The sequence below is a fragment of the Ustilago hordei genome, assembly GCF_900519145.1.
Source record: "Ustilago hordei strain Uho2 genome assembly, contig: UHO2_contig_04, whole genome shotgun sequence".
In the NCBI taxonomy this organism is placed as follows: Eukaryota; Fungi; Basidiomycota; class Ustilaginomycetes; order Ustilaginales; family Ustilaginaceae; genus Ustilago; species Ustilago hordei.
Genome location: NW_024545261.1, coordinates 1,985,780 through 2,010,604, shown reverse-complemented (window position 1 = coordinate 2,010,604; position 24,825 = coordinate 1,985,780). Strand labels below are relative to the sequence as shown.

Here is a 24,825-nt window from a genome sequence, read left to right as displayed (position 1 = left end):
TCTTCCCTCGGATTCACATCAGAAGCAGACACAAGAACAATCTGATGCAAATGCTTATTCCCTTATTCCTTCTCCTCCCCGCTCCTAACCTTAGCCAGCGTCATGTTGACTACTTAAATGTTGCATAATCAATTCGTAAGTCAAAATAGTCAAAGCTGAACTTGGTACAGTCCTTACCAGATTCACCGTCATGCCTTTGTAGAATCCTCTTATCCCTTCTTCTCTTGCTATTGTTCGACTTGCTTGGATTACGCCTGTGTACCTTCCGGTCCCTTTTACGCCTTCTACGACGGCGTTTTTGGTTTCGTTGACGCTTTGTTTGATCGTTGACGCTATTGTTGGCTTGGACGAGGTTGGAGGGCGGGTCAACGATGTTGTCCCTGTTGACCCTGGTGTTCGGGGATGATTGCGAGGTTGCATCTGCAACCGAGTTCGCAAGACTTCATGTGGGTAGGTTGTGACACTAGCAATCATCTTTGCTGAACTACTGCACAACAAAATCGTACTTGCATCCAACTCCCCACCCTCCCCTTCACCCCCGACCCTTCTGTCTCGGGCAATTCCTTTAAACCATTCATAGAGCGGAAACTGGACAGCCACATGACTTACTCCAAACAAACTTGGCAATAATCCCTTATAAAAACCCCTCACCCCCTCTGACCTGAAAATCTGAACAAAAGCGTCTCCCGTATGCCTATATGGCTTAATCTTGGTATCTTTCGTACTCTGCAGCATAAATCTCGTCTTAACCACCCATAGAGGAGAAGTGCAGATAGTGCTAACCGCTCCAGCTGTCATTGCCGATAGAATGTGATTGATAAACTCTTCAGAGGCAGAAGAGGAGGGGTAGAGGGATTTACAATTGTCATAAACGGTAAAGTAAATAGCCCATGTTGGAAGGTAGCCGAAGATGGTAGGTCCCAGGCCACGGTAAAAGCCACGAAAGCCGTCGTTGTGGTAGATGTTGCCAAGTGTTGCTCGCAGACCGAGGTATGTTGGAGGTGCTGGTGCCGGGGCTGGTGGTGGCGGCCGTGAGTGAGGAGAGAGGGAAGAAGTTGGTGTTGGGATATTGGGTATTGTAGGAGCAGCAGGAGGACTTCGTCTCCGCCCTTCTTGTGCTTGAAGTCGAGTTTTCACAACGTCGAGGGGACATGTTACGACGGAGGAAACTAACCCTGCACACGCTCCTGCTATTGCTGATGAACGGAGCACCATCCTGCGTGCCGCGACTCTGTTGCCTCCTACTGTCGACGGTCTCTTCCGACCAAGCGACCGGAGGAGAAGAGAATGTTCAAGCAAGAAGCTAGACCACTGGTGAGTTATGTGGGAGGCTTGGATCGTGTGCTGCTGCTGAGAGGAATGAAGCTTTTGCTTGCTTGCCTGTCCGCTTGCAATGCGGATGTTCGTGCTATTGCTGAGGGTGAGTGAGAGAAGATCGAGCTTAGCTTTGATGAGAGGTGCAGGATTGCTTAGATTGTCGTCGGAGTGTGCAGAGTCTGGAAAGATTGTCTGAGCGTACGAAAAGGTCGTGTGTGCTTGCAGCCGATGCTGTGTGCGATACCTGCTGCAAAGCCGAGTGATACGATTCAGAACCAAGCGATGTCACCGTTGGATCGTGCTTTTCCTTGCGTAGGTGTAATTGCTTTGTTCTGTGATACCTGCTAGCAGGAAGACTGTGTCGTCGTAGATGCTAGGGTTGTGATGAAACCAGTGTTGGACTCCTTCTGTCGTCGTTTGTCGTCCGATGCTGGGCTAGTTGGTATCGTCGAAGAACGGCCGCCCTTATTGATGCTGCGCAGTGTCGTCTAGATGCAAAGATGGCGAGGCGCCAAAGTGACGCCGATGAGGTAGAATGTAGATAGGAATCGGTTTCACACAAAGAAGCGGCAAAGCGGCGATAAGTCAAACGCTCACACTCACACCTCCACAGCCTCACTGCACGCACAGACACACACGTGCAACTCCGATTACGCGCGATAAACGACACTTTCTTTCTTTTTTTCCCTCCCTAAACTCTGTTATATTCCTCCAATCCTTACAAATTCGTCTGCGGGCTAGAAGGGGGTTGTTGATTAGTGCAGGGTTGCACCAGCGTCACGAATGACCTTTGCGATACCGAGCAACTCTTCATCCTGGAGTCGTTTGCCTACGACTTGAAGGTTGATTGGGAGATTGGCCCATTCTTCTGGTTCGTCTGCACGAACGAACCAAAGTCAAAAACATAAATAGTCTTGGTTAGTGTTCTGTGTCCTTTGGCATGAAGGGGGACGCGGGCACTTACATCGATCCCAATACATCTGATCAACTCCATCTCCAAGACCCTGGTAAGGCTTCTCCAACTTCTCCTTCTTATCCTTGCTCGGATCAACATGTCCAACAGGGAACACGACGCAAGGTCTGTCCAACAAATTCCACTGAGTCGTGTAACCCACATAGTCGTTGAGATCATGTTTACAACTAGCCCAGCAACTTACGGGAGCAATGATCGCATCTACCGGTCTCCCCGTTCCCGTCTTACTCTCCGTTGCTTGCCAATAGTCTAAATATTGCTTCCTATACTGACTCTTTTCCTGGTTCAGCTGCCAAAATTCGAAAGTATTTAGATGCTTGTGCTCTTTTCCATCAGCCATAAGGTTGAACATTACCGGTTCACCACCTTCAGCGCAGCTACGACGGATGTCTTCTCCACCATCGGCGGTGTATATGCGTGAGATGATGTCGTATGCGCGCAAGTGGTTGTGAGGGATCCAATCGATGACGGTGTGACCGGCAGAGATGAGTTTTTCTTTTGTTTCTCTCAAGGCTCGGGTGATCGGGGGATGGGGATGAATCACTCCGTCGTCCCAGAGGATTGCGAAGCATAACTTTCCACTCTGACCTAAAGCTTCCTGTGATGCAGAGGAGCCTTTCTTAAGCTGCAGATCTTTAAGACTGTACGCATCTTCATTAAACGGCATCGAAACCAAAAGGGGATCCAGTTCCCAAGGTCTCTCCCCCAAAACAGCTCGCATGAACGTCACCACCCCTTCCAAAGAATGAGTTAGAGGCCCGATCACACTAGAAACACTTTCCTGTCCAAGGAAGCTGTTCGCTGCACCTTCGTACGGCACTCTGTGCATACTTGGTCTCATACCCCACAACCCGTTAAACGCAGAGGGAACGCGGACTGAACCACCAATATCGGTTCCCAGGCCAAGCGGAGAACCGTGCATACCAACCAATGCACCTTCACCACCACTAGACCCGCCGGGGGTGAAGGAACGATTGAACGGGTTCAGCGTGCGTCCATAGATATGATTGTGGGTCTCGCACCGCATGAGTGATTGAGGGATTGAGGTTCGGACGTAGAGTACTGCTCCCGCGCGCAGCATTACTTGGGTGATTACGGAGTGCGACTTGGCTAGGGGTCGGCCGATCCACCCAACGTAACCCATGGTGAGTTTTGTATCCTGGATGTGAAATTGATCTTTCAGGGAGATGGGCAAACCATGGAGCGGACCGATAGGCTTTCCGTGCTTAGCTAGGTGCTCGTCGCATTTTTTAGCCCTCGCGAGAGCTAGGTCGGGGAAGAAATCGGTGCAGCAATTTACGAGTTGATGTGCTAGGACTGCTCGGCGCAGGAACGCTTCTGTGCACCGAACAGAGGATAACTTGCCGGTGGATAGAAGGTCGACGAGTTTGGGGAGCGCCGTGGTGGTGATGGCATTGTCTTCAAGGGAGAGGAGTTTGGCGGGGACAAGGGTAGCGTTTAGGGTGTCGTAGATGGTTTTAGGCTCGGGTTTGTGCGGTTCTGACTTGGAATGGGGGAGTGGCAGAGGTTCATGGGGAAGGGGAGGGACCGAGGCGGAAGAGAGGTCGGAGAGGAGGTGGGGCGGAATGGAGGCATCGCGGGCTGCGCGATGGGCTTCCGCTTTGTGGATGTAGTCTGCCATCTTTTTGGAGAGTAGGGAGCGAGTTGGGTTGGTCAACTTGGGAATGTGAGATAAGGTGTTGTGAGAAGAAACCAAGGTGCTCTTGGAGAAGAGGAACAGGAAAGGTGGTAGCCGATGGAGCAGCTATATATCCATCTAGCAGCAGCGCTTTCAGACAGCCACACCATGCAGCGTCTTTGGGCCACCTCCTCAAACACCTTTCAGTTGCCGGACCTGCTGCTGTCGCACAAGCACGTCTGTGCGTCCCACCAACAAGGCGGTGGCTTTGGTCTGTCACGAGCCCCCCTGCCAACCTCTCAGTTACGGCATTATTCGATGGCTCACGTGGAGCCATGTTTCCCCGCACAGCCACCAGAACCCTCATGCCTTCTTAATAGCATGAAAGTGATTGCGTTACATACCAACTCCGCATTCGAAGCAAAGATGTGTCGAAGCGAGGATGAAGAGCTCCAACAAAAAGGGGCCGTGCGTATCTCGACAGGCAGTGGCCGATTTTGCCGCGCTCGGTTGATTAAGCGGTGCTTTTTCTTAGCCGCCTGAAGAAAAAGTGAGGCTTATCTTGGAGCGAATATCACCACGCTCTTCAAGTGTCGATCCGCACTTTTGTACACACAAAGCTTGCTTTTAGGCTGGAAGAAGGGGGTAGTGTTGTACAATAAGAGATTTCTTTGAGTCACCGCTAGCACCCTGCGTAGAAGCTGTGAGAGCCAGGGCAGGATCAGTATAGCAACAGGAAAGAAGATTCTGAAAAAGGTCCGATTCGAGTACAAAAGAAAGAGACGTTGAGCTGTGGAAGCCAGCCTGGGCGAGAAAGAAGTTGGAGCATGAGATAACAAGGATGAAGCTTGGCCAGCCAGTGAATCGAATCGTCGGCATACCTTTTCCACCAGCAATCATGATCGACCGTCTCTTTCATCCTAATATCGCCGACCGGAAAAATCGGAGATGTGTGCCAAACTTAGTACACAAAAGGAATGAAAGCATACTTGACAATCGAGCAGTACTTATCCCAATCCTTGCCGTACTTTTTACTACACCTCTCAAAGTCCCTCCCACACCTATGCGTCAACACTGCCAAGAAAAAGGCCGAGTAGTAGTAAGGAATGATGGACCTAGTTCCTGCAATCGCACCCCAAAGGAAAGCCTGTGTCCAATCAGCGGTGTAGTTAGGCTTACGCAGGAACTGCCACCAGCCGTCGATGAGCAACGCATTACCATGCTCAGTCTGCAAATACCTGGGATCCTTAAGTGTGGACCAAGGCCATTGAGGGAAAGTCCATCTATGCTTGAAAGTCCCCTGCAGCTGCATCCTAAAGCGAGACTTCTGAGCCATGGAGGAATCGAACACGTAGTGTGCAAAGATGAGAAGGGAGAACATAAAGGCGTAGGTAGAGGCGCTGAACTTGTAGTACGAAGGAGGATGAGCAGCCATGTAGACGATCGAGTAGCAGTAGGTGAAGGGTACACCGGCAAAGTTCCAGAAGATGACCATGAAGCCCCATTTTTCGTGGAACATGTCCCATGTTTGAGGGATACATTCTTCTCCCTTACCGCAAGCATTGATGTAAAGACCGGTAGCAAGAACCATGAAAGCCATGTTAGGGGTAACATAGCCGTAGACGTCGTATTGCTTGCAAGCACCACTGACGCTGATTAAGAAGAGCAGAACCCAGGGAATGCGGACTTCAGCCCACATCTTGAGATCGACGCTGCCAATACGAGGGTTGAGCGCAGCACCCATGAAAAAGTCGTAGGCAAAGTTACCGGACATACGATGGGTGGTGTTGGTGAAGGCGGCGTGGCAGTAGGTAGCAGCAGAGACGGCGTAACCTGCGATCATGGAGACGGTCATGTATTCGCCAAAGTGTTCGATGATAGTAGTGAGACGGTAGAGGCCGGTGGTGTGAAGAACGGCACAGGTGACGAGGGTGACGTAGAACGAGGAGAGAGCGTTGCACTTGTACATTAAGGTCTTGTATCCAAGCGAAGGAACAGGCAAACCTTCTTGCATGTAACCGGGCATGAGGACAGCCAACAAGAATTGGAAGACCATCAGGCCACCATAGCCAGCAAAGGCACGCTTGGTGGGGAAAGCATGGTCACGAACATGAGCACCCATTCGTTGGAAGAAGGGCCAAATGTCATCGACCGAGTTAGGGATGACGAGCTTGCCATTGTAGAACCAGAGGCAGATCCAGAGGTAGTACATGAGCAAAGGGAACAATGTCATCATGGCAGTGACACCCCATGGACCGCCAAACTCCCAGTCGGAGTGCTCATCAAGCTTCTTGTCGGTCTCGCGACCCTGTTCGGAGATGACGATACCGGGAGAGTATTTGATGAGGGTCTGCTGCTTGCCTCCACCCATGATCTGATCGTCATTGAGGTCGACGTGAAGGTAGGAGTGCTTGGGGACATAATTGTGTTGCTTGTCATCAAGGTCTTGATCTTCAACAGCGGCACGCTTGCCGTTGGCGTTGCGATTGGCGTGACCGTTGGAGTGATGACCGTTCGAAGTTTTGGAGTTGCCGTTGGGAGCAGCAACGGCCTTTGCGGCTGCGCTGCGGGTTCGAAGACCAGCAGAGTCGGCCATGTTGCAGCAACAACGATGAGCGTCGATGCGACAGAGAGTGAAGAAGGGGCACCGGACGGATGGAGGATCGGGTTGCGATGGAGGAGGAGGAAGAAGGGAAGAGCGGAAGCTGAGCAACGCGCTAAGCCAGAAAGTTAAGAAGAAGTCGCTGCTCCTCTCCATCAACAACGGCAGCAGCGACGTCAGAGAACCGAAATGCCGAGGCGATTCAAAAAAAAGAAAGAAAAACAAAAAACAAAAACCCAACTTATCAGAAGAAGAAGAAAAGCGCCAGCCTGCGGTTCTGTCAACACACACACACACAACACCGACAAGCATGTTGATTGAATGACAGCGGTTGAACGTTTTCTGCGCGTCGATGCTCCTTGCATCTTTGTGTTGTTCTTTACTGATCGCCGAAGCTGCACTCAATCTGCACACTGCAACAAAGCAAACAGCGGCGTCCAATGGAATCCTATCATCAGGTGAATGCAGAGAGAGCGTGGGATGAGAGCCGAATTGACAAAAATGAAATGCAGGTCAAAATGAGCTGATTGCCGTCGTGTTGGTTGTTTATTACTTTCACGCACAGCAGCCAAGACGTCACCTGTGTGGGATGTATCAAGGTCAGCAGTGGATGGCCGAGATCGCCATCCGTCAACCTCATTTCTCGCCGCCAATAGTTTGCCCCTTGCAAGATCATGTGCCCACCTCCGCTCCATCAGCTTCCAGTTGTTGCTGTTCTCTGTCATAGGACCGGATGGATGCGCAGGAAGAACTGGTTTCATATGAAGAGGAGTGCAGAAATCGCAGGAATGGGCTAAGCGAGAGCTTAAGGCAGAGTTCACTGAAGTCAGTAGTAGTAACAACTCTATGGCATAACTTGTCAGGATCAGCAGGAACGAGGTCGTTACTACAGAGATCAGTGGAGGTGGTAATTGTCACAGGGTCAGTGGATCAGCATATGAAGTGTGTGCCAAATTGATCTACAGCAATCATCAGGAATCGATGATCTAATTGGGTTGGTAGCACATGTCATGGGCCTAAATGCTCAGGAAGCAGGAGGGTCACTGGTTCATATGAGAGGGGCACAGGTAGAGATCTAGTCGATACCAGTAGAGAGCATGGTCGTAGTGCAGTCTCCATGGAGACCATGGACTCCTATGGACTCACATGCAAAGGAGCACTGAGCCATATGTGAGGAAGGCCAGGCACAGCCACGAGGAGGACCAAGCTCAAGGAGCAGGCACAGCCATGAAGGGGACCAAGCTCAAGGAGCATGCAGATGGTTACCACTCAGGGGCTCAAGAGACAAGAGTCAAAGGAACTGTCACCAGTCAAAGGAGAAGGAGCAGTGTATAGGACACCAGCAAGCAGGTCCTGAGGAGGAGGAGCAGTGTCGAAGGAGTCAACACCACTCAGGAGGCACAGGGGTGCCAAACAAGCAGCAGGATAGCAAGGAGGAGGAGCAGTGTCAAAGGAGTCGACACAGCTCAAGAGGCACAGGGGTGCCAAGCAGGAGAGGCCCCTGAACAGTACTCGATGAAGAAGGTACTCTCTGGAGAGAGAGCAGGAGCAGCATTGCTGGCAATGCTGTGAAGAGGTATATAACCATGCTTTCTCATCATCAAAGGTTGAGTGGATCCTCATCCACTCTACTCACCATATAACTAGTTATCACTTCAGCATAAGTATATATTAGTTTCAGTCAGCATAGCAGCAATCTATCAAGGTTGCTCCTCATCATAGTGTGTGTGTTGTATCACCACTACCTGACATCCGAAGGTGCCCCATAGCAGGTTAGCAGTCCAGATCAAGATAGAACCGAAGGCAGTAGTCCACTGCAGTCTGGGGATCACCTCAAGCATCAGTCAACACACTGGACACTTGTGTTGACACCACCAACCTTATCACCAACACCATCAACCTCATTATCATCAACACCCACCAACCTTATCACCAATGTCATCAACCTCATCATCATCAACCTCATCATCATCAGCACTCACACCAGACCTTGGTGTCATCATAATCTACACATTGATATTGATCATGCTGAGCTACCCCTGAACAGAGTGTCCACAGAGGTCAGCCGAAACCTACAATAGTATATACAACGAATGCCACCTGCTGTCACTGCGCAACTTGATAGTCGCCAAATGACTAGCTCATCGAGACAGATACTGAGACAATAGCTGTTGCACAGTTTGATAGTCACCAAGTATCTCGACAGACCAACCTGGGTTTCAGGCGCGAGACCCCTGACACACACTACCTCTGGACAGAGTGTTCACAAAGGTCAGCTGGAATCTGCCAGAAGACAGCCTTCCAGCATATCTCACTGAGATCTGTCAGAAGAAACTCACTTGACAGATTCGCCGAAATCGGCTGGATCAAGCTCACTCAGTAGATTTCGGGCTTTCAGGTGTGCGACCCCTGACAAGCAGTCACCAGAGAAGCGCTATTCCACAGACATCTCCTCTGTGGCCTTGGGTTTGGAGACCCATGCTCACTGATGATACTGGTTGCATTCAGGCAGCAAAAGATCCCATAATGCACTCAAAACTTAAGCACATTGATACTAAGTGTCATAGGACTGGATGGATGCACTGGAAGAACTAGATTCATATGAAGGGACCAGGTGCAACAATTGTGGATTGGGCAAAAGGAGAGTTCCAACAGAGTTCAATGAGATTGGTAGGACTGACAGCTTTATGACAGAACTTGTCGAGGTTGGTAAGAACAAGGCCTCTACTACATAGTTCAGTGGGAACAGTAGTACAACACTTGTACAACAGACCTCATGGGAATTGGTTCAAAAATACCTCTATTGCTGATGCCACAAGAGGATGATAATGAACAAGGGAGAGGTCACCACCAGATGAGGTAGGGGCCTTGCACAACAATGAAATCAGTGCAAGAAGATGGGTGCTGGCATCAGGAGGTAGATGAAAGGGGGTGCACTGCCACTAGGAGGATGTGGGGTGACCCCTGTCAATGCTGAAGTGACAGGTGGCCCTCCTCAACCACAAAGGAATGGGAGGAGCAGTGCTCAACAAAGAGGGTACCCTCTGGAGAGAGAGTTGGAGCAGAGTTGTGTCACCGGAATGAATAGACGTCCGTTCTCCGAGTCCGGAGCATTGGGGAGTGCAATGCTTATACTTCAGTGTTGTGTGAATCGGGTACACCAGCTAAGAGAATAGCTGGTGTAGTGGTTTTACTGCTCACTATGTTCGGTTTGGTTACCCGATTCCCGATCCCGTGACAAGTTGCAGGCGACACTGCAAAGATGTTATATAGCCATTCCTTCTCATCATAGTAGTCAAGTGGATCCCCATCCACTCTACACCTTATCTTACTAGTTATAACTTCACATAAGTATACATTAGTAGTTTCTGTCAAACAGTTGCAATTGCAGAGCATTTCATCTAACTAGTGCATGTGTTGTATCACAAGCTACTTGATGCCATCTGAAGGCAGTACTATCTGTGGTCTGGATATTGATCAACACCAAAGGTGGTTCATACTGTGGTCTGGCTCTCTCGATCATTAGAACCAAAGGCAGTCATCCACTGCAGTCTGGGGATCACTCTCTCAACTCATTGACACACTGGACACTTGTGTTGAAGCCATCACATTAGCATCAGATCTTGGTGCCACCTTATCTCAAGGTATCTAAAGGATATTGATCATGCTGAGCTACCTCTGGACAGAGTGTCCCCAGTGGTCAGTTGAAACCTGTGATAACCTTCAAGTTACCACATATTTGAGCAAGAACAGTCATAGAAGGCTTCTACAACAGTTTCCAGCCAGAATAATAATAAAAGGCCTTTACCACAGATCTTGCTAAGATCAGTAGTAGTTGTCTTTTTATTACAGATTTCGGGTTTCAGGCATGCAACCTCTGACACTAAGTACCACCTCCTTTGTGGCCATGTACAAAAAGGCAATATTGTCATGCCATATGTTAAGACCAACAACAATGTTGCCAACTTTCTCACCAAGCTGGTTTCTCAAAACCTCTTGGCTCACACTCAACATTGCCTAGGTATGACCAACATCAGACCACTCAATTGCTCAGTTGGCAAGGGGGACAGTGAAAGTATGTAACTCCTACTCTGATTTCACACTAATGCCAACTTTGCTCATTTGGGTATACATGACATTACATGGATTGACTATTGTGACTGACATTGGCATGCTGGTTAACAGATAGCCAACACAGTTTCCCTGTTATGTTTCAGTCTCACTGTCCTTGTACAGTCCCTGCCCAAAGTTTGGGGACAGGGTCCAATAGACAATAAATCAACTGTCTGATAGCATACCTTCCATCTGCATGGAGGAGTGATCTCTCATAAGTGTCAGACTGAGCAAAACACACAGTGAGCAAACTCAAAAGAAGAGCTTTCAATTGCAGTGAGTCTCAGAGCTGACTAATACTTGAGTGGACCTCCATGCTTAGTAAGCACTTGCTCCACGTGATGCTGCATTGACTCAATCACAGGATTGATATGTTTGAGCATGATCTGGGTGTTCCACACTTCCTCTGCAGCTCTTGCAAGTTCATCCTGGGTTTTTGGAACTGGCAAGCACTTACCAAGCAAGTTTTTGAATACATACCATATGTTCTCAATAGGATTGAGATCTGGCAAAGCCAGTGGGTGTTCATGTGTCTTAATGTTGTATTTGACCTGTCATTGCTTGCAGATAGCAGCCTGATGACAGCTGCTGCCATCTTCAACAACTGACAGGCCATCAGGGTATGCACTAACAGCAGTTATGGCATCCCAGAGCAGGCCATTGATGATCCAATTGCAATATCTGACAGCTGTGAGGTTCTTGGTGGGATCCCATTGATTAGCTGACCCCAGCTGCTTCTTTCTTGGAGCCAATGGGAGCACAACCAACAGTGTTTTAAGGTTGTATGCAATGCTGGCCCATACCTGGATGCTGAAATGGCCAGAACAGAATGTTGGAACCATGTTGTTGATGTCTTCTTGAGTGTTTTTCCAGCAACTAACCCATGTGTGTCTGGGCCAGCAGCCAACCTCAACAGCTGCCTCATCTGTGAACAGCACACCCCTCCAATCAGTTGTGCCATTAGCCTTGGCCCATTCTAAATGTTTATGCCAGTTTTTGGCTGTCAGAAATGGCTTTTGAAGTGCAATCCAGCAGTTAATACCAGCCCAGTATGCTGCTTTCCAGAGCTGTGTTATGGGAATGCCACCAAGTGATGCTGACAGCTGTCACCATGATAGAAACAGGTTTTTGAGTACCTCACACTGAAGGTATCAGTCTGAGGTAGCTGTCCAGGAGTGTGGATGGCCAGATCATGCTTTTGTTTTGAAGGTACCATACTCCTTAAAGTTATGGATGGTCTTGTGAACTGCTGTCTTGGAAACACTGCTTAGCTCTGCAATTTGTTGAATTGGCAGCCCAGTATCATGCATTGCAATGATTGAAGCATGCTTGCTTGGAGAGAGCTCATTGCCATGGACCATATTGGCATTTGAAGTGTTCTTGATTAGTATGATGGTAGTGCTATTGCTCAATGATGATGATGACCTGAATGCAGGGTAACTGACTAAATCGGGAAATTACCCGATTGTCCTCAAACTTCTGCACAGGCACTGTACATGTATACAAAGAATGCTGGAAGACATACATATACATTCAAATCATCTTGTACCTAGTTCATAATTGTTATCACAATCGATACTTGTGATCGACGTTATTCGCCGCATGCTCTTCAACATATACTGTATGATAATGCTGTGCTGTGCAAAGTGAGAGCAGAGTGTGTTCATGGGAAGAACAAGACAACAGCAAGAGCAGTCTTGTCCGAGTTTTTCAACCAAATAAAGCGCCGACGATTTTTACACGCTCTCTCCAGTGCTCTCGTTCCTATCTCGGCTCGGCAGGCTTGTTTCCGGCACCTCTTTACGGCTGGAGTCTGTTGCTTTACTCTTTGCCTCTCCACCTCCATCATCATCATCATCGCTGCTCTTCCGACAATCGATCAATCCGGCAATTTCAGCAGTATCATCCGCTTTATTCGACCCCTCCCAAATAGTGTACGTACAGCAACAAGTGGTCGCATTTCAACTTGGGCCTCCACCGCCAAGACAACTAGCAGGTGCCTTACATCTCTGCACACTTGCTCTCGAGCCGCCTCGCCTCAGCCGTCTTCTTGGCTCTTTCGTTGATTGCAACACCGACTCTTTTAGACGGCAATTTCAGAGCGCAGACATTCCATAAAGCTCTGTTTCCTGCTTGCTAATCCCAGGGTCTCTGTCCATCTCCACGACCCACCGGACTCGCTCCATCTAAGACCCCTTCTACGAACATCATCAGCTCTGGGCGACACCCTGCTGCACAAAAGGTCCAGCTTCGCCTAGTCCTCGATTCTGCCAAGATCCAACCTGAAGCGCCACTCATAGCTCAGCCTTACCATTTTATTACAGGCGCACCACACTCCCCACCACACTTCACTTACACATCCTCTCGCAGCCGCCCTACCCTCATCCTCACTGGCCTATACATCCCACCGCCGCAACCCGATGCCAGTCGCAGCAGTCGGCCTACTGGTCGTTCTCTCCGTTGAATCTTTCAAAGCCTCCTCTCGATTCTTGAACAAACGCAAGTCTCGCAAACACGGCTATTCTTCCCTCCGCACCGACTCTCTCGGACGACCGATCTCTGAAGACGGCAAACGTCTATCCAAAAACGAAGCAAAAGCTCTCGCTGCGCACAATAAAGAAATCGAACGAATCCGTACCGCTGAACGAGAATGGCGTGCAAAAGGAGAACGTTTACCCCCTTATAACGAGATGTCGAATGAAGCTATCATCCAATCTCTCCAACGACCAAGTACAGCCCCTGCTTCGGGGAGAAGTTCTGTTTCTTCTCCTTCTTCGAGACCGTCGCAATCGACAGAGGTTAGGGAGAGGCCTAGGGCGGTCAGTGTAGCTTCCGCTCCACTGTTGCAAACATCCACCAGTGTAAGAGCACAGAGAGATGCGAGAAACGACGATTTAGCTGCCTCAACATTCCACGCGCTAGGCGACGGTGCCTTCTCGGTTAGGAGAAGAACTCAAACGGTGGTATTGCCTTCAATACCAAGTAGCAATGAGAGTCCCGAGATAGAGGATATCTTTCAACACGATGGATTGGATTGGAGAAGAGCTACATGGGAAGCTCCTCCGCTGTATGATCGGGTTCAAGTAGCAGTAGGTCGTTACCACTCGAGTGTGGTATGAGTTGGATTGAATTTTCAAAAGGCGTCAGTACTGTTTATAGCCACCCCTCCCTCCTTACCATCTCGTCAGTCTGCAGTCGTTGTTGTTTCCCGTTGCATTTTGTTTGTACTTGTATAGTCTTGCTCTCTTATGGTGTTTTTTTCATGTCATTGTTGTTTTCGCTCTTTCAATGTTGATCGTCGTTTGTCTGCTCATTATTGTTGGTGTGTTGAGCTTGTGTTTGACCTCTGACGTGCGCCCATGTAGCGCTGTGAACGAAATGCTCTTCGACCTTCACATCGAGGTGAATTCAAACCTGACTGCGAGCAACTAGGCTATCTCCTCTTGCAGTCTCTCGGCTTACAGAAGAGCGTTGCTGAATCGATGACGGAAAGTGAGGCTTCAATGCTCTCACGTCTCATACCTCAAAGGCTTTACTAGACAGGGGAAGGTGACAGCATCAAGAACGACAGCAGTAGCAGCAACACTAACGACTTCTACCCATCGACCGAATGGCCCGTAACTGAAACGAGCCTTCTTCTTGATCGTCTCTCAAGATCGTCTCTGATCCAATCTCAGCTTGAAACAAAGTTGAACCATATCTACAGTGTCGTCGCGGCCTGTCAAGAGATTGCACATCGCGGCATGCCTGATCCAGTCCTCGGTCCAAAAACGAGATCCGGACGTCGTACAAACTCCGACGTGACCATCGATTACCCCTTCCAATGGATCCCCAATGATATCTTATCGTACTTCCAAATCGGTTGTTGCTGCTGCTGTCCTGAAGTGTGCTTTTCTGTTGCGTTCGAATGTGCACAAAGCCTCGCAAGTGTGTGAGTTGATCTCGGAATGGTAGGTTTAATGCATTGGAGACGATGTGTGTGTAATTTTGGGTGTGATGTGATGTACGAAGAGCCGAAGTGGATCGACTTTCCGCAAACAGTAATCCTACGCTATTGCAAAAGGACCGAGTGCGTCGGGTGATGTTACAATTGGGTTGGGCAAGTACCACAACCTATGCGGTCATAATTGTCGAAGGATGGGATGGGATTTATGCCTCGGCACGAGCAGCCTTCAAAGCCTTTTCAGTTCCGTGCTTGGCGTAACGCTGGTTGCGAACAAACTTGGGGTCAACACCACGAAGCGAAGGGTACTTGTTGGTCTTGGGCTTCTTGATACCGTTACGGTGAGCCTTGCGCACTTGGTTGTGCTGGGACGAGTTCTTGGACTTGGCCCTGCAGAGTCACAAGCCAGATGATATACCGATGATGAGGAGAGAGATCAAGGTTTGGTGATGAATGGTCGTTGGTTGTTGGTGTGATGCAGAGATGGCGGGTTTTGTCGTACGTGGATGGTGAACAGTTGTCGAGAGTCGCAATGTGTGATGGGTTGATTGAATGAGGGAGAAATGGTGGATATCGTCAGTAGTCCGTTCCGGTCTTTCGACGACCATGACAGCATGATCCGGTTTACATCCTCCAACAAAGCGACTTTCTACCATATCCGCCTAAACTTCAGATTGGGGCTCGAAAGTGGCAAGTCCTAGTCCTACTCTACTGCTCCAACAATCCGCATATCCATGCTGTTTACGATGACGACGACAATCAATGCTGCTATCTGTCGAAATAACACTTACATCTTGACGAATTATACTGTGGGTGAGGTACAAAGACTTGGTGGTCAGAAAGGGGGATCCGCGATAGTGTCGAAGAACTTGGCCTCGAGCGCTCTCGCTCACACCTGCGCTGTGCTGACTTGCAATTTCTCTCCAGCCAACCCAACGATGTAACTTGAATTGGGCTGCGAATTCGGAGTTGAGGTTGCTGCGGCAATTCCAGTCGCGGCTCACAGCAGAATGTCAGGATTAGTAATTTTCATCGGATCCGCACCTTTCTCGCAACAGCTAAGTGTGTGATTTGTCGGTCGAACATTCTTTGAGCAAGGCAAAAATCGGTGAATTCGGCGGTGCGGTCATCGCACAGCATAAAACGGCGAAAAAGTTGACCGACTCTCAAATCTTTCATTCACCCCCGCATTTGGTACAACATCGCACACAGCACCAACGCTTCACATTGTCGACCGACCCCGTGAGATGGGGGGCCGAGAGGCGGTATCGGTGGATCCATTCACCGAGCTTCTTGGCTTTGTCTAAAATAACATGGCGGCCCTCACGTGGGCAACGGTTACGCTTGGCCTATGTCCCCAATCATGCAGATTCTCACATCTACAGATGCGCAAGAACAGAGAATCGCTTTGAGCCTGTTGCGAAATACAACAGCAGGCACGCGGTTGATTCACGAAAGTATCAATGTGAAGAATGCTACGGACTTCACAAGGCCTTGGTTCGGTTGGCCGAACGGGTTGTTCGGAGAGGCGGTTAGACATGTTGAACAGACCAATCCTGATGTGCTTGAGCAGATGTACGGTTGAAGATACTATTGATATAGCAATACCAGCAGCTCAGACTCGTTCAGCCATGTGAAATGCCAAGTTCGATTGTTTGTAAGAGAGTGCTATACTCAAGCAGATTTTCCGCCCTCTGCCTGCTCGTTATCATTAGGCGCCAACAAAAATTCCAGCAACCGATCCGGCCCTTTCAACCGCATCAACTCTCTAATCGCTCTTAACTGTTCGATTTCCTTCCGTTCGTCCGCGTACTGCTCTGATAGATGATATGCCATCCTCATCGCCGTCTTCGCCTCCATCATCTCCTCTGCCTGCTTCTCCTTGCCGTTTGTTTTGAGAGTGATCTTCTTACCTGCTGGTGCAGGCCTAATCTCAACTGACACGGTAGGTGTAGCAGCGCTTGGAGGGAGGACGCGAGTGGCAGGAGATGGAGTGACAGCGGGGGAAGCAGACCGAAGCTTCTTGTTGACAGGAGTGGTAGAGAGTGCTGATTCGGCTGCAACCGCTGCTTTGCGTTTGGAAAGACGAATAGGAGAGCCGCTCGAAACTCCTTGACTTGCTTGTGCTGCGATGCGTTTGATGAGCTCTTCTTCGGAGAGGGCGGGGCCTGTAGCGGCAGGTGAATGTGCAGTTGGAGGTGCAGGTGCATCTTGTGGAACAGCAACGGGTGCTGCAGCAGGCCCAGTGGCAGGGGCTGCGCCATTTTCAGCCTCAACCTCGCTATCCGACAAACTCGACAACGGCGAGTCCGGCGAAGTTTCATCCTCATCCTCCAGCGACGACCTAACGCTGGACTCCGGCACATCTTCATTCTGCAAATCGATGCCCAGAGCAGTCATTACCAACTGTCTCGTCTTTGATGGCTGAATGAGGCTCGAATCCTGCTTCTTCGCCGCTTCATCGCCAGCCAACCGAGCAGCTGCGATGTCTGCCAAAGAATCAAGCCCGGACCTCGGATAATCTCTTCTTCCGAACGGCCGGTACCTTGTCAAACCATCCTCATGCCCCGGCTTAGCCTCATCCTCAGCAGCTACCAAACGTATCGGCGACCGCCCAGCCACTTCAGCAGCAGCAACATAGAACACCGTTCCAATGCTATTGGCATCATCCGCCTTCAGCTTGCTCCAAAAATCAGTCCTGATCACCTTCTCCGGGAATCGATACCTTATCTTCGAAGCTAATTTCGACCCGCCCGCTGTTAACGACGGCAAGTCAACAACACCTGGAACCACCGCAATTTCTTTGATCCCAGACTGCAGACTGCCTGTAATACCGTTGGCTCCCATCAACCCCTCCGTGGTATCAGGGATGATATCAATATCGCCATTGTTCAGGACTCGAGTGCGGAAGTGTTTACCAGGACCGATGGTTTTCGCAGATGGAAGTGGGAGGTCGAAAGTCCTGGGAACTGCGGTACCCATTCGGGCTACCCGACGACGATCGTTGACATGATCGCTGTGTGCCGGGCACATCCACTTACGGCGGTTGCTGGGCATGCCCAGCATCGGAGGATCAACGCAATCGATGTGCCAGTGGAGAGAACAAAAGTCGCAGCTGACGATCTTACGCCAGCCAGTTCCTTCGCGGATTGTGTGATCTGCTGGCAGCGCCGCCGTCGTCACATCGTCAACAAGTGCTGATTTGGCACCTTTTCGTGACTTTGAACCAGCTATACCTGGCTGTTCTGACTCAAAAGGGAGTGCAGTCCCTCCGCAGCGATAGCACAGCACAGCATCACCATTTTTGTCCTTCAGCCTGTACGGATCGCGCGCCTCGATTAGCCCATGCTTATTCGGCTTGATCGGTCGGATCATCGCTCCGTTGACATAGTCTCCGTCATTTGCGGTTGCGACGTCCTTGAAGTACGTCCGTACGTCAGCTGGCAGCTGGAAGCTCTTTGGATTGTGCTGCGATAGCACCGATAGCAGACAGCCAAACGGTCCCAATCCTTTCGGCTTTGTCACAGCTTTGGGCTTGCGTTCAGCGACGCAGACGTTGCAAAACCACATCTCGTCCATGTTGAGATCAGGCTGGGAGCCATGTGGACCCGCTTTCCCCTTTCCTTTCTCTTTCGCCGGTCCCAGCACCTGCGCCGCATTGGAAGGCGGCATCTCGTCAATATCGAGCGGAGGGTTCATGCAGAAAAAGTGGAAGCTGCGAGGACATCCGTCGCAGCACACAAATCGACCATGACCACCACAAGTCTCGCAGAAGTCGTTATTGGCACTTTCCTTGTCCTCTAGTCTCGGCGTGAGGTTGGTGTCGGTCGACGTAGAGTTGGGTCCCGGTGGCACGTGTGCGCCTGCAATGCCTGGAATGGTGCGAAGTCGGCCTTCAGGTGTGTGCATCATACCCGGTGGCGGCTCGACCAGATTCGGCGGTACAATGGTGCGAGCTGCATTACTCCTCTTGCTGCCAGCTGCCGTTGCTGCGGTCGCAGAGGGTGTTCCGCCAATACTGCTCGCTGATGGGGATCTGCGACTTCGCGCTTCGTCCTGTAGCTGTGTTTCGCGATGCTTTTTGAGACCCAATGGGTCAGCGTAGGAGCTAGTGATCGACTGTGACGCTTGCATCGATGCACCTCGACTAGAAGGGTTGCGACGCAGAGCGACAGAGGGCGATGCGTCGTTGGGAACCTCGCTGATAGTCGCAGCCGGCGTTGATGGCGAGCCAACAGCGTCGGTGGAGATGACTTTTGAGGGAGTGGCAAGCGACTGACTCGTTGCAGGGCTCGTTGCTGTTTGCTGTGCAGGTGCAACTTCCTCTGTTGTGACGCTCTGGATAGGCTCTGGCGCAATTGAGCTTCCAGGACTGGTCTCGCGGGTAGCTGTCGCCGTGGCGACTGAGTCTGCATCCGTCAGCACGTCTGTGATGAGCGGATCTACCACGTTGCTGCTGCTGCTGTTGTTGCCGGTGTTGGTATCAATGTTGTTATTCTCGGCGGCAGCGGCGGCGGCGGATGAAAGCGCTTCAGTGGACGGAGCGCGAGTATTGTCTGCCGCAGTTGCTGCATCGATAAGTGTTGACGTGCTATGAGGTCAACATTAGAGTCAAGGTTGAGGAGCGGAGAGAGAGCGCGTCGTCAGTGATAGATTTCAAGGAAGCATGAAAACGATGGTGTTGCTCAGCGAGATATTGTGACCAATGATGAACCTTCCAGCTGAGTTGTCCGCTCCCTCTAGCTTTGATCGATCAAGAGCGATGGACGCCGCTTATGGACGTGAGGGAAAAGAGGAGCCAATCCGCGCGTTTGTGTACATACCTTTGAGATGCGTGAGGATCGGCTGGGCTTTTGCTCCCCGGTGCGAAAGCTTTCTTGACCGTCTGGAAGAGTGCGTAGGGCATCTTGCCGTTGAGATTCGTGGGAGGAACGAAGTCGTCCGGTGCTTGTAATGATGTAGTTTTGGAGGACGTACCGTTGGCGGCAGTGGTAGGCGCCCGTCGTTTGGGATTCGGGACCGGCGCTGGCATGTCCGTCAGAACAGGGTTGAGTGGAGGATACGCAGGGTCGGCAGGCAAAGACGGAGGTGGACCCATGATCTCTGTTCGTAACGCGTCACCTTCTGGCCTGGCGCTTGAACTCGAGGTAGGCGCTGATAATGCTGCGATCGTATTCGGTGCTGGTGTTGCAGCTGATGCTGGTGCGGCAAAGTTTGTTGCCGCAGCAGTAGAAGCGGCATCTGAGGTTGATGTGAGTTCAGGCGCAGTATTGCTACTCGCCGAGCCAATTAGCCTAGCCGCCAAAGGCGCAGCAGTGACCGTGGATATCGGCTCATCAACAGCGACGAGTTGTAATGTTTCCGCCGGTAACAATGGCTCTGCGAGGGGCTCTACCTTGACCACTGGCTCTGCGTGTTTCGTGAAAGCTTGCTGAGTCGCTATTGGCTCTGATTCGGACCGTGATGGTGCAAGAGCAACGGCAGCTTGCTCGCCAGCTGGTGCTTTAGACGACTGATTCGACATCTTGCGTTGTCTGTCGCGTATAGCTACGGTACGGCCTTTGAGAGCAAGCTCCACCCAATTTGACGGTAGGGGTGAAGCAGACGTCGAAACAAGACCTGTTGGCGTCATGAAGGAGTCGATGCTCCTTTGTTGGAGCACGCCTCTTGTGTGCCGTGGCCTCTGTCGATCGGGAGAGCCGGCGCTGTTCGCATTTGTTCTACCAATCAATTGGGTCTTGTCCTCGCGATCTGCCCCGAACGCGTCTGAGGCTTGGCGATCTACTCTACGTTCTCCTATTGTGCCCTGATCTTTGTCTATGTTGAAAGCGAACGGGAAAGGGTGCATCACCTCCAAGATGCAGTACTGCGAGCTTAGCCTGAAGAATTGTCAACAAGGCTGCCGTATACACGTACTTGGATGTGGTCGTGAGGCGAGAGAATGGTTGTTGCTCCGTGTCGTTATCTTCCCTTGTCTTGAGCCAAATGCAAGTCCACCAGTTTCCCGCCTAGATCCAGTAAGTCCAGTGAACGAGATCAAGAATCTCGGTACGTTCTCGATAGCTGCTCGTCCCTTGTTCTCTTGGGCCAGAGGTAGCGGCAAATCTGCTCGATATATCGATGCGATACCGTCCCGCAAGTCCTATCGCGAGGTCGGTCGTTATCCAGGCAATGTGCTCTTGATTGGGCTATCGTCGCGCTCGTTCGTCCGAAGGTTTCTGCCCTGAAAAGTGCTTGAGCGGTATGTACCAGTCCGTCTTCGATTGCTCCCTTTAATGGAAGTTTTTGATGATATCGAGACCCGCGCGACTTGCCTCGCGATGCGGATGGAGGGATTCGCGACCGAGTGTATGTAGCATGAACAGCTTCGGTTGCAAAGACAGGTTGGTGAGTGAGCTCAACTTGGCTCGCTCGCGTCTGGCGGCTGGCGGCTGAATTTTTGGTAGCCCGATTTCCGTCTCGCTCTTGGCCCTGACTCTCTCTAAGCGGGCCCTCTCTCTTGTAAGACGCGAAGGACAAGAGAAGGGTCGAGGCGCAGAGCATCAAGGTCACACGGTCAGAACACATCCTCATGGGCGGCTGCGGCAGTGAGGCAGCACAGAGCATATTTGGATCACAGACTGCAGCCATCTCGCGGTGACATGCGCTACGCCCGTGCGCGTTTTCAAGCGTCCCACTGAAAAGCATGCAGTGGAAGCATCCTCCCTCGTCTTCATAGGGGTCGTCATCCTCACAAATGCCACTTCTAGTGAAAACAATTCGTGCGGGACCCGTCGCCATCACCATTTGATTGTATGGCATGATGCTGACGTTGATCTGAGAGAAGTTGTGCTGTGTACATTAATTAACGAACAGGAAGCATCGAGAACCGCTCCACCTTCTTCCTCGACACCGGCAGAATAGGCTGCACTTGCCCACCGGCGGAAGCTGGCTCTGCCCGTGCCAACGCCATCCCCGCTGTCACCTTTCCCTCTGCTCCTGACGCTGTCGTAGCAAGCGCCAACAGCAGAGGCGAGAGTGCCAGTCGAATATGATGCAGACCGCTGTCCTTAGCAACAATCTTGCTCAAGCTTGCTGTGTCGCTTTCCAACAAAGCCTTGAGTGTTACCGCATCATGAGCAGCGGCCGCATCCTTGGCCGACCTTCTGAGAGCAAGCAAGCTTTCAACAATGGCTCGAACTTGCTCGGCGAGTTCAGCTCCTGCCAGTGCCGGTCCTAGCTGGACGATGCATTCCGAGAGCGTGGCAAGAGCGCACAGCAAGCGTGCAGACGCGGATGACTCGGATGAGCTGGAAGAATTGCTGGCTTGCAAGACTGTGGAGACGCGTTGCTCCACCTCGGGCCTCCAGAATCGTTCCAAAGCCGCTTTGACTGGCTGACGCAATCCCTTTGGAGTACCTGCGTCTTCAGAAGATTCTCGCAGAGCAAGCACAGCGATGAGACGCATCCCTAGCGACGTCGACATCGACACTGCCGCTGCGCTCTTGCTTGCTGCTGATGCAGATTGTTGCTGGTCAACAAGGTCCGTCAATCCCTTTTCGACTTCTTGCCGCGAGTCGGCCAGGATGTTATCGAAGCGCGCTCGAATCGATGTGCTTGCACTGGCAAATCTACCGTCGGCTTCGAGCTCTGTCTGATACAGCTTCAGCTCCTGCGACAAAGCGGCAGTCGGCGTCTCGTACAAGCTTGCCAGCTTATCAATTCGCTGCGACCGACCGCAGACATGGTCTTGCAACGCGACAGCAAACGTGCGACTTGCCTGAGTTGGGTTGGCAGCTGCGGTCGCATCGATGCGAGTTTCGAATGAAGCGATGTCCGCACCAATCGGATGGAAGAGCGCATCGAGAGGTGTATCGACCTCTGCTGAGTTGGACTGCAGCGACAACACTATCTTTCCAGTCTCTGTGAGAAGCGCCTGGACCGCGTATTGAAGCTTTTGCTCCATGAGATGCAACAGACGCTCTTGCAAGATCGAGTCGATAGCCTCTTCTAATTGCTCTAACTCCGAGTCCACCTTTGCTAATGCTGCCTGGCGGCGATTGTCTTTCACCGCGTCCGATGGTATGAGCTTGCGAGCAACGATGCGCCTTGCTCGATGCAAAGTTGTGCGTAACGACCTTCGTACGAGCGCAAGCTCGCTGACATTTGCAAGCTCAGAGAGCAAAGTCCTTAATGTATCCAGTGGAGCATGATTCTTGGTCCCTTCTGCGTGCCCGTCAATCAGAACCTCGCGCGCTTTCGTTGACCATGTTGATAGATCGCCCATGACTTGCTCAGCTGAATGTTTTTCAGAGTTCTCGAGGTCCAGAAATGGCGCAAAACCCCACAGTGATGGCGGCAGGAGGCGCAGAAGGACACGAGAACTTGGTAGGGCCTGCACAACGTTGACTGTCGACACTCGCAAATACTTCGCCTGATCTGGGTGTGTACGATCTGCTGCTGCTTGTGTTCCAACATCTTGGGTCGCATTCTCGGTCGGCAAGCCGTGATTTGACCTTCTACGGAGCGCTCGAAGGGCTGCAGCGTTTTGTCTTGCCGACGTGCCATCGTTGCTGGATGCGGAGGGTGGGTGTGGGAAGAGTGTAGCGCGTTCATGCGCAGGTGATATAGCTGCAGGTGTGCCTGTTGTGAAGTTGGCAGAGTCTGTGATGGTGGCAAGCAAGTCTAGCAACAAAGGCTGCCGTGCTGATGATGCAGCCTCTGTCGTTGTCGGAAGCGCAAAGATCTGAACGGCGTGTTGCAGCGTGCGTGCGAACAGCGTGACTAGTTGAGCCATTGTCTGTGATGTCTGCGCTGCTCTGTTGGCAATTTCGACCCCGTCCACATCACGGCTCGTCGTGTGGTGATGTAGGTCAAGTGCTGATCGCCGCTGTCGTTGCACCATACGCCGCATAGCTGTGAGTCGCTGCGAAAGGAGCAGGTGAACAGCCTGGTCGATCTTGGTGCCATCGATCAGCATCAGCGCAGCAAGTTGGTCCACCACGGCCATGGACTCGATCTCGGCATCGGAGAGCAGAGCAACAGCGCGATGGACAATCTGCTTGCGCATCGGCAGCATGCTCTGCCATTGCTTCTCGATGAACGGGAAGGCCTTCTTGACATTGACACCAAGTAGCGAGACGGCTTGAGACGCCGATGCGATGTCTTCTTCACCATCTGGGGCTAGTGCCGACTGGCTGTCGGAGGGCAGGCCAGTCTCGTTGAGATCCCACCATGTAGCTCTGGCCAACATGAAGGCCCAGGCAGCCTGTAGTGTCTTGCCCTTCTCGATAGATTTCCAGACGTATTCAGGTGCGTCCATGATGAGGCGCAGTGAGGTGCCAAGCACATAGATTGCTTCCTGGTGCAGCGATGAGGCATCCGCATCCGGTCCGCTCGATGTTGAGAGCTGTGCGGGCAGAAAGCTCTTGCGTCGACTCGCTTTTTTGGACGTCTCTGTGGTCTCTTCCACGCTAGATGCCGACTTGACGCCTTTTGCAAGCTTCTGAAGTCGTTGTGAGAGTTGGCTGGAACTACCAGCCATGTCGATGATGGTATTGGCTGTGCCGAGGAGGTCCTCGTAGCGCTGTCCAACGAGACCTCTGAGCTCTTGCTGCTTTCCTTGTGCGGTGCTTCGGACGGCTCGCTCGTACGCCTCGACCTGCTTGACCGTCATTGAACGGAAGAGCGTGTCAGGTTCGGTGCTGAATGGGTCAAAGCCTGTAGCCTGAAAGATGCGACTAGCCTCGTTGGGGATCGAACTGCGCCGTGGCAGTCTATCTGTGGGCGAGAAGGGCGGATCGGCGCTAGCACCGAGGCTGCTGCTTGCGATGCTAGATGTTAGGGATGCGTTGGTGCGAGCGTGTCTGGCTCGGCCTTGTCTTTCTGGTGTGGTTGGAGCGGACGTCGAGGCAGCTTGGGGCGCTGGAGCAGTTCCATTGACACCCCTCCCGCCTTCGGGCTGGCGCTGAGGGTTGGACAACATTGAGCCTAGGCGCGTTACTCGACTGCTCGAGTTTCCGTTCAGCCAAGCTGCTGCAGGCGGAATACGTGAAGGAGTGCTGAGGGTGATGATGTTGAGAAGAAGGTAGTGTTGTCGAGTGTTGCTGTGCCGTGGAAATGTAGCGTGTCTGTGCGTCGCTTCGGCTCCGGTTCGCTGGACCCTGACGAGAAAGCGCAAATCAACTTGCATTCTCGTTGTTGTGAAGGTCTGCAACTGCAAGACAGCTCCATCCTCCAGTTCTGACTGCTCTTGACCA

General features: G+C 51.4%; 5 protein-coding genes across 5 annotated transcripts; all 5 read right to left on the bottom strand.

Moving 5' to 3' along the window:
* Positions 1-90: 90 nt before the first annotated feature.
* UHO2_02959 (uncharacterized protein) lies at positions 91-1,215 on the bottom strand (the record flags this gene model as incomplete). The annotated part of the gene is made up of 1 exon (XM_041555747.1): positions 91-1,215. One exon carries the CDS (start codon positions 1,213-1,215, stop codon positions 91-93), a length of 1,125 nt encoding a protein of 374 aa, XP_041411681.1.
* Positions 1,216-2,072: 857 nt separating this feature from the next.
* On the bottom strand, positions 2,073-3,932 carry UHO2_02958 (uncharacterized protein; the record flags this gene model as incomplete). Its single annotated transcript, XM_041555746.1, has 2 exons — positions 2,073-2,194; positions 2,282-3,932. 2 exons carry the CDS (start codon positions 3,930-3,932, stop codon positions 2,073-2,075), a joined length of 1,773 nt encoding a protein of 590 aa, XP_041411680.1.
* A 958-nt stretch (positions 3,933-4,890) lies between these two features.
* UHO2_02957 (putative ERG4 - sterol C-24 reductase) lies at positions 4,891-6,525 on the bottom strand (the record flags this gene model as incomplete). Its single annotated transcript, XM_041555745.1, has 1 exon — positions 4,891-6,525. The coding sequence occupies one exon, from the start codon at positions 6,523-6,525 to the stop codon at positions 4,891-4,893; it is 1,635 nt and encodes a 544-aa protein (XP_041411679.1).
* Positions 6,526-16,261: 9,736 nt separating this feature from the next.
* Positions 16,262-20,111, bottom strand: UHO2_02956 (uncharacterized protein; the record flags this gene model as incomplete). The annotated part of the gene is made up of 2 exons (XM_041555744.1): positions 16,262-19,178; positions 19,411-20,111. 2 exons carry the CDS (start codon positions 20,109-20,111, stop codon positions 16,262-16,264), a joined length of 3,618 nt encoding a protein of 1,205 aa, XP_041411678.1.
* A 1,320-nt stretch (positions 20,112-21,431) lies between these two features.
* UHO2_02955 (uncharacterized protein) lies at positions 21,432-24,551 on the bottom strand (the record flags this gene model as incomplete). Its single annotated transcript, XM_041555743.1, has 1 exon — positions 21,432-24,551. The coding sequence occupies one exon, from the start codon at positions 24,549-24,551 to the stop codon at positions 21,432-21,434; it is 3,120 nt and encodes a 1,039-aa protein (XP_041411677.1).
* Between the last annotated feature and the right edge of the window lie 274 nt (positions 24,552-24,825).